At 39.5% G+C, this 9575-nt stretch overlaps 1 protein-coding gene across 1 annotated transcript in view; it reads left to right on the plus strand.

Moving 5' to 3' along the window:
* LOC113471478 overlaps window positions 1-8720 on the plus strand; it is a gene marked incomplete at its 5' end in the record, with an annotated part of 20130 nt that extends 11410 nt beyond the window's left edge. Inside the window, one exon of the mRNA XM_026830659.1 lies at window positions 8041-8720. Within this exon, the coding sequence (XP_026686460.1) occupies window positions 8041-8375 (335 nt within the window). The remainder of the gene's footprint in view (window positions 1-8040) is intronic.
* Between the last annotated feature and the right edge of the window lie 855 nt (window positions 8721-9575).

Genomic DNA, 9575 nt, shown 5'->3' on the forward strand with positions numbered 1-9575 from the left:
AAACAGGGAGAGGAGAAAGTCAGCTAACCCGGTAACCAGGCCTAGCAAAGCTGGCAGTTCCTCAAAGGGTCTACTCTGCTTTAAAGGACCATCAGCACAAGTCCTTCACGATGTCTTGGACATGCGGTTCAGGATCGAGCCAGCCAGAAGATTAACTTGGCTAGAGCTAGAGACCATCACCCCGGTGATATAGCACGATTTACAAAAAGACATCTTTCCTTTTATTCTGCGTATCGCATCGGGCGAGAAGCTAAAAGCCGGCTACAACAACAACAAACAACAACAACAAACCTATATTTCGTTACCACGGGTACAGGTCACTTTGTTACTTACCTACCCAGTTTGATCATACTTTTATAAATCCCTGTTTACCTAAGTTTTAAAACAAGATTTACTCGACGTAACTCACGTTAAGATAAGAATCACGAAAATCAACAAAATGTCAAATAATTATTCTGATGACTTACATAATATAGTTAATAATAACTAGTATATTTAAAAATAATTTAATAAAAAACTGTTAGGCCACGTATAACCTATACCTGGGAGGACACACTCGATTATAATTTATTATGTGAACAAAAATAATTAATCAATAAGTGTAAAGAAAAGATACTGCAGCTTTTCCAGTTTCATTCAGCTCGGGATTGGTGGATTTGTCTGTGATGTTTCGCAATGCTTTATCGACACGCGCGTGCGAGTTATTAACGGCAAGGTGTTCCTCTCGGAGATTAAGGGGAACAAGATTGCACGTCGAGGAAATTAATTAGTATTGAAGAAACATTTCTAGCATATGCATCGCACGGCAAAAGGGCGGTACCGTGTTAATACAGTATTGGGCGCGATCCGCAGTGTGTGAGAGGACACGGTACTAATTTATCATGTCAAAACCGCTTATTCAAACTAAAGTGTGCCTTTGGAATTAATTCAAAAAACCAAGTTGTTACTTAAAAAATGTTTTACCTTTATCTATGTATCGTTTGTACCTATAGGAAGGTTTGTATTATTATATTATTATTACATAATCTGGATAAATAGACTCTTCAAATTTAAAAACATATTTTTTTTTGACGAGGTTAACGTACTGAAAACCGGTTACTTTATCTATGTACCGTTGTACCTATAGGTAGTTTAGAGTACTATAATTATGTAATTATTAAATAATAATAGTGCTTATTTATACTGACTCGATCATTAGTTACTAATAATAAGTCATTATTATTACTCCAGCATTAGTTTTATTACTATTATTATTATTGGTCAAATTCTTATTATTATATTGACGATAAAATACAATAGCCTCGCTCAAATTTAAACAACCACTAGACTAGGTTATACGCAGAAGAGCGTTCTCTTACCACCTAACCTTTGAGCTCTATTACCCGGCTGTACTGCAAATGCTCAAAAACAAAGCAAAAGATGAATTCCAATTCTTAGGCTCGGATTGAACCTGCGCTCTCCTCTGTTTAGCCCCTCCCACCGAAGCAATTACATACATTCCATGGTTCAAAAGATAGGGCTGGAGCTTATCATCTGATATCTCATCATTCGGCCCTCTCTAATGTCCTCACAAAGATTCTGAATCCATTGCTATCCCCTAATGCGGTTTCTAAAAAACAAACAACTTCCTCAAAGAAACTGTAGGCCCACCCTATTATTATTATTATTTATTTTTGCTGCAAATGCCCCATATTGCTTGTTTAAAAAAGAAATAAAAATCAACCCTTGTTATCTCATCCGCCGGTTATTACACAAATTTTTCTTCTTACTGCCGCCTCGTCATTATAAATTCAGACAATTTATTTGATGAATCCAGCGTTTTGATTTTTGATTGATAAATGTCAGGCACCTCATTAATTCTCAATAATGAATTATTGATTGATGCACGTTGAGATTTCTTGGTCTTGGGTAGGTATTTGGCTGTATAAAGGTTTCACTTTGTGAGGTCACGGTACCTATAATACCTACAGTTTATTGATTTTATTCATCCAAGAGACTGCTATTAGATGATTTTTTTTATTAATATTATTTTTTTAATCGCGAAATTTGTTTGTTTTTTGTTTTTTGTTATTTTTATTATTTTTTTTTATTTTTTTTTTAATTAATTACTGGTACCTACTACCTTTACTGGACGATTACGTTTTCAATAGCTGTCCAGTGTGAAATTTCACTCCGCCTACAGCACTTTAGTGGAAATTTAGTGTTGGGGGGGGGGGGGGAAAGGAAAATAATTCAGCTAAAAACAGTGAGATACATTTTCTCACGTGTCTCATCATTGAACCACCCGTAGATTCGTAAGGCTTAATTATCACCTGTGATATAAATTATTGGTCATATACCCGTTATCTTTATCAGCGGACTCCAATTTTAACTTCTTTGTTCATAAACATTAGGTCCATTGTACCAGCCTTCTAATAAGGCACCCTGCCTAGATTTAACGAGGGTCCAATAATACGATGATACTACACACTGATAGTTCACGATAACTCCAAGTATGTGAAAAATGAGCTCTCTCTATCACGGTTCCACAGTTAAATCTCTAAGGATACCAAATAAATTGTTCCCTTGTCAAGATAATTATCAATGATACCAACGCATATGTACCTACCACCTATTAGTACACAATCAAAGCGTGCGGGGAGGCGCGCGAACCTCAGAGTTCGAAGCGCCGTCCGGCCCCGCTATATTAACACGAAACAGAATTTCCATCGTTTTTCGCATACTATTTTACCTAGATAGTTCAGAATGACTTTGGAAAAAAGAGTCCCAAAAAGTCCTACCTATGTCCCTAAAAGTTAGTTACCTACCTAATTGTTGCCCTCTTGAACAAACTTTCCGAATTTCATCAAAAATTTGCCTAAGGAATTAGGTGCAGTGGAAGGCCTTTTAACTCAAGAATCTGTTAGGAAATCTATTAGATAATTTATTGTATTATTATATATTATTATTATTTATTATTATTATTTTATTTTCAATTTCATTTTAATCGTTACATTATTTTGCCCCTCTGTTTCAGCATGGGTGCGATCAGCTAAAATGTCTACATCGCTGAAGGTAGCCAGGGCCTATTCTAAGAGGATCTTCTCATGTCGGTGGGGTCCCTGTTTATTTCCATGGTAAGTGAGGTACGTATAATAATAACCCAAAGTACTTACTTACTTACAAGTAGTAAGTAAGTAACTATGATAAGTAATGATCGAGTATCTACACATAAGTACTTGTTAATACTTGGCCGTCATAATCACAGAATGTAGTATTAAACTTGAGATTCCCCTTTGAATTAGATACATACCCTTTATGTATGTATCAGTATTAAGATCTTTCCGGCATTTAGTCATTTAGAATATTTGCTACGGGTCAAACTTTGACTGGGCGCGGTCGGAGACCGCTAGAGAAGAGGAAAGGAATCATAGGTAGGGACGAGAAAGCACATCGGAAATTATAACGGGGTTCCAATTCCCGGAGGTATGGAATCTTGTTCTCAGTTACAATTCTAAACTTGACCTAAGTTGGAGAGCTACCTAAAGTCGATTGAAAATTTTCGCTATGGCATCCCTGGATATAGTATAGGTATGGCCATCCCTGATGCTATATAGTAGTACGGCAGATTGAGGGCCTTGCTTTCTTCGAACATAAATTGATCTCCAGGGCCAAGATAAATTTACGACCGGTTGACAAATGGCAGCTGCGCCTGAAGGCCATATGATTTTTCCCTATTCCAATCCACTTCGACCCAAATTCAACCTTTTCGGAACACCTCAGGAATCTACCCTAGGATTTTGTAACCGTGTTTTCGTGTTCAGCCTGTTATAATCCTTTATTCCCGATATGATTCCAGGAATGCTAATCATCTACCTGCAAGGGTTCATTCCCTAGGTTTCGAGACTGGCGTCTGCCAGCCTGGCTGTGTGTAGGGGGATATGGCCCTTATCCCAGTTTCCTGGCTATTCTGGCATTTTGTTCTGCCAGTCAGTCTGGCTGGTCTACTTCCAGACCGAATGGAGGAGGCTAAGAAGTCGTTGATCGCGGTTCCCTCCTTTTGGGCGAGATAAATCTTCGGTATGTACATTATGTATGTAGCTGAGACCTTTAGAAAGGTAATATTGAGATTGTTTAGGGAAGATGCTCTGAAATTAGACTGTAAACAGGAGGAGAACAGCTAACCCTAACCTGCCTAGCCAGCTGGCAGTTCTTCAAAGGGTTCTTTTCTCTTCGCTTTTACAAAGACCCAAGCTGCAAGTCCTCACAATGGTTGACTGCGTCTTAGGACGAGCCTACGAGCCAAGTTGAGCTAGAGGACCATCACACCGGTGTGATGCACATGAAAAATATATCTCTTCTTTACTTCTCCACAGCAATTCGGACGAAAGCTAAAGCCGGCGAAAACAACAACGACATATCCTGAAATAAGATTTGGCGAAAGTAACAAACAAAATTAATGGAAATACATATACAGGTGGAATCTAATCTGGCAAGCGAATAGAACTTGACAGCAAAGAACTAATTCAAGTGAAAGAGATCAACTTGATGTTTCTTACTTTATAAAGGCCTGAAACCAACCGCTTCCCTGTTATTTCAGGAGGAGCTTGACCGATTTCAGACTACAAGAGCTGCATCAACAGAAAAACAGGCTCCGGCAGAGAACTAACGACGACCCGTACATACCTGGAAAGTTACGTCGACATGTACGAAAACCACAGGACATACAAAACCCTTCGTGGCGATCACTTATAATCCTGTTCTTCCTGCAACATCACTGGACTATTACATCATTTCTGGTGTTGACTATCAAATATTTTACTGTAATTCAGAGTAGATTATCTTTTTTTTTTTCTGAATGCGTTCTAATGTCACCGTAAATGTATCTGCTTAGGTTTTGGTTGATGGGGGTTTCACTTCACATTCGGGGCAACAAACCTGCCGGGCTAGTCATCCATAATATCACTTAGTCTGAGTCGGCCGGAAGAAAGTCAGCAGCATGGGTACAAGTATTTTCGTAGGTACCTATGCCTGACAGAATTACAACTTCACGAAAAGAGCTTAGCTAGACGCTTTTACTCGAGAACAAAACCTTATCTTTTGAGGATAAAATCCGCCCCGTTGCGCGAATCGAACCCGCGACCTAGCGAAATGTAGTTAAGCTCGGGATTTTTTGCAATGTTAAAGCAAACTTCAACCAGAACAAGCCCTAAGCTTAAAATATTTCTAATAGTCACTACTCTGTCAATTTCAGGACATGGGAAGGCACACTGGACCCTACATTCTCAACATTTTGGTCTCGCGTTCTTCGCCTTATTATGGGGAGTGGTGGACTACTTACGTTACTAACGAAACTTGTTGGCCGACGGAAACTGTCGCATCCTCAGTGGTACATCATGACATTGGCCATGTCTTTTCCGGCTACTTTACACACAGGATATTATATTTTTATTTGAAATTGGAGAAATGTCATGGGACTTAAAAAGTACCTAACCTCGGTGGAGAGTGACTATTTTGCTGTTTTTCCAACGGTTTTTCGGACATAGCCGGAGTTTAGATGAAACCTAAGGCCATATTCGGACTTCAGCAAAGCTGGTCAAGGACGAAACAAGCATTTTTTTTTTTTCTTATCTTTTTCCACGAGAGACATATCCCATTCTGCGGTCTCTCGTGAATCCAATTATAATCAGGTGGGCTTGGGCTTCAAAGATGAGACTATGTCGACATTTGGCGAGAAATTATGCAACCTACGGGAAGTCTGGTCTATATAAATGTTGAGAAAAATGAAGCTCAAGACTCCCCTAAAAATGTCTGCCTACATTAGGAAGCTCGAAAATCAATGTTCATCTGTCCTTACTTAAGTGTCTGTGAGGAACAGGATGCATGTCGTGGATACAGGTTGACACTTGTCTGTCGCCTGGAAATTAGCTTTAGCCATCGGATGAGTTAATGTGCTGTTCTCATCGTCTGCTTTATAAGCGCTAGATCCCCTACCTGCAGGTCTCGAAATCTACGATTCTCTTTTTTTCCATTTTAATATTTCTAGTTCATCTGTTCACACGATCTGCATAAACAAGACCCTCATCACTCGCACGTACGTGACCCGTATACCTATGCCAACCCTGGCACATTACTGGCCCGACGTCAGGAAGGTCATGTCACATCTCGACTGGAGGATCGTGTGTGGACCAATGTCCCTGGAGAGGTGATGGTGGACTACGTGGTGTCATTTCAGAACGGGAGCCCCGTGCATGGACTGGATTTACTTAATCATGTAAGTCACCATCAAAAGCTACCTCAGCATAGGTAAGCTATTAGTGGCAAGATTGGAGTACGTATGTATTGTTGTTTAGAGGAGGACAATAGCAAAAGTACTTTATTAAACATAGAGGTATCCCGAGGCCAAGATAGAGGTATGGATAAAAAAAAAAGATATGTAAGGATGTACGACCCAAGATGAATGCGGTCTAGCATATGCAAAATGGTGACCAATAAAATCGTCGCAACTTGATCCTACTATCCCTTTGCGAGACCAGAGAAAGATCATAAACGAGCTATTTCCTGGCCCAGCCAGTACAGAGTGCGAACCGTATAGGAGATCGAAAATCTTGATGGACATCACAATTAGAAGAGGTAGCTGAGCCGCACTGCGAATCAAACCCCAATAAGGCTCCTGTTTCGGACGTGCTTATACCTGAAACATTTATCAGGACGATGATTTTGATAGAAAACCTCGGATCTATGCAAAGGAATTTTAAATAACCTTGGCTCCTAAGATAGGATCAATTCTCCACGTATCTGGAAAGAAGCAGAGTTGTCTGATAGAAAGAACCAAAAAAGAATGTAAACCGACGAGTGCTCACCTATAGACGAATATGCCTATTGAATCTCTAGGGATAGACTTATGAAACCTCTAGCTTAATGAAAGAGTAAAGAAAGGAATTACATAGGTGAAAAAATTGTTGCCATCGAGACAGTATGGGTTTAGAGCGGGCCTTTCAACAGTAGATGCAGTCAAACATGTCACCAGGATTGCCAAGGATGAAATGGCTAAAACAAACTGGAAAAGGAAACTGTGCATACTAATCACATGCGACATAAAAAATGCGTTCAACACAGCCAACTGGAGGGAAATAAGCGAAGAAATGAAGAACATGGGCTTAGACAAACAGCTTGTCAGATCCATTGAATCATATCTGAGCGACAGAAAAATAGTGGGAGAGGAATTTAACAAGTGGATGACAGGGGGCGTGTGTCAGGGATCAGTGGTTGCCCCGACCTTATGGAACATCTTGTACAACAGTATCCTAAACATCACGGTCCCGGAAGGAGTAACTCTCATTGCCTATGCAGATGACCTTTCGGTAGTAATAACGGGCAAAAATGAGGGCGAAATAGAACTAAAGGCAAACGAAACTACCAGGTTGGTAACGTCATGGATGAGAGAGAAGAAGCTAACAATAGCACCGGAAAAATCAGAACTTATAGTCCTGAGCGGAAAGAAAAAATGTCGTCCACTCAACATCGAGATAAGTGGGACTAGGCTAATTGAGAAAAATCAAGTGAAATACCTAGGAGTTGTACTGGATAAAAGCCTGAAGTTCGGACCCCACCTGGAATATGTAATAGAAAAAGCTGGAAAAACTACCAAGGCCTTATCCCGGATAATGCCAAATGTGGGAGGTCCAGGAGAATCAAAAAGGAGGGTATTGCAAACAGCAGCAGAGAGCGTGATCCTGTACGCCGCCCCTGTCTGGCACGAGTGTCTCAAAATCAAAAAAAGAAGAACTCAAATCCTGAGAGCCCAAAGACCTGGTACTCTTCGAGTATGCTCAGGTTACAGAACAATATCAACTGACGCAGCGGCAGTTATCAGTGGGGTAATACCATTAGATCTGAAACTAGAAGAAAGAGCCAACACATTTCTCAAGAACAAGCAGGAAAAACTGGCGGAAAGAGAAAGGACGATAGAAAAATGGCAGGAAAGGTGGAACACCACTGATAAAGGAGCATGGACCAGAACCTTGATAAAAGAAATAGGCCCATGGACAAACAGAAAATTTGGCGAGATCGACTACTATACAACTCAAATACTGTCAGGTCACGGCTGCTTCGAGCATTATAAACAACGGTTTAAACTGTCATCGGAGCCAAACTGTCGTTACTGTGGAGATATAGACACAGCAGAACACACCATGTTCCAGTGCCCAAGATGGAGTGGGGAGAGAGTACAACTTGCACAACAAATCACGGTCAACATCACAAAAGAAAATCTCATTGCTCAGATGCTGGAAGGAAAGGAAAAGTGGGAATCTATAGTTGGATTCATACACAGGATAATGAAAACAAAAATAGAAGACGAAAGAATATCTCGTCTTCAAGAACAAAATCGGTAGAAATTTTCATATAGGTATCATCGGGGTTAGGTATCTAACTACGTAGGTAGATTACAATAGAAAGTGTAAACAAGGGGTAAATACTGCACAAGTATAACATTCCTCAGAAGATAATAATCACATCAGCAATTGATATGTCCTTGCTTTGGCTTTGTTTAAAAAACTTGGTATGTGTAAAACAGTGTAATTCACATTGTAGCAGGTCAAATATAGTAAACATCAGAATTGGATAGGATAAGTAAGGAAGTTTTATATATAGTTCCCTTATTTACCATATATTATGTATTGTTTATTTCTTATTCTTGTAAATAAACAGGGCTCTGACCCTTGCTTTATAAAAAAAAAGGGTTCCTCTAGCGTAACAAATTCTTCCCATTTCGACACATCTTAAAATATAGTACTGTTTTCAAAAATAAGCCCTAGATATTACACTGATGATTATCTGCTCAATCAATCAGCAAGACTCATTTTCAAAACTCACTTTCGTTCAAAGTGCAATAGAAACAAATCCATTTATTGTATGAATTGACCAAATCTCTCTCGACTACATCACATCACGAAAGAGAAAATCGTGTGCATTGTGTAAATTTTGGAAATCGGTTCAAGACTACAGATTCACAATAGAGGATGGACGTGAGTCTGATGAAGGAAAAGATCAACACTATGTGTCAACACTAATTGTCCAGTTTAGAAGTCAATGGAAATCCCATTATTGAATATATGGCATACATGTCGTAGGATATTATTGAAGAAAGCCTCTGTGATCCTTGAGGATGCAGGAGTTTACGACATGTACCGGGTAAAATCTACGGTGAATCAAGTAATAATGATTCCACTGATCTCGGAAGGGTTGTCCATAAATATACGATAGGTAAAAGTTGAGCCGGAGACGTTAGTAAACTGTGTGTAGTGTTAAATGGACTCTTCATCACCGTGCTCTCGTAGTAGATTGTTAACCACGTAGATGACAAAAGGCGAGTTTCAGTCTTTCTTGGAAGCGAAGAATTCGTGCCAATAAGCTTCTCAATAGAAAACAACTTTGTTAATGGGGATAAGAACCGTCCATTCTAGGATTGTTTATAACAAGTTATCGGAGAGGTACAACAGTAGTAAGCCGCTTAAACACCAAAAGGGAAGGCTCTAGTCACCTTAGTGGAATAAATGAACTAAGTTGGCATCTAAAATGGAGGGCCATGTACA

The sequence above is a fragment of the Diaphorina citri genome, unplaced genomic scaffold (assembly GCF_000475195.1).
Source record: "Diaphorina citri unplaced genomic scaffold, Diaci psyllid genome assembly version 1.1 scaffold2490, whole genome shotgun sequence".
NCBI lineage: Eukaryota > Metazoa > Arthropoda > Insecta > Hemiptera > Psyllidae > Diaphorina > Diaphorina citri.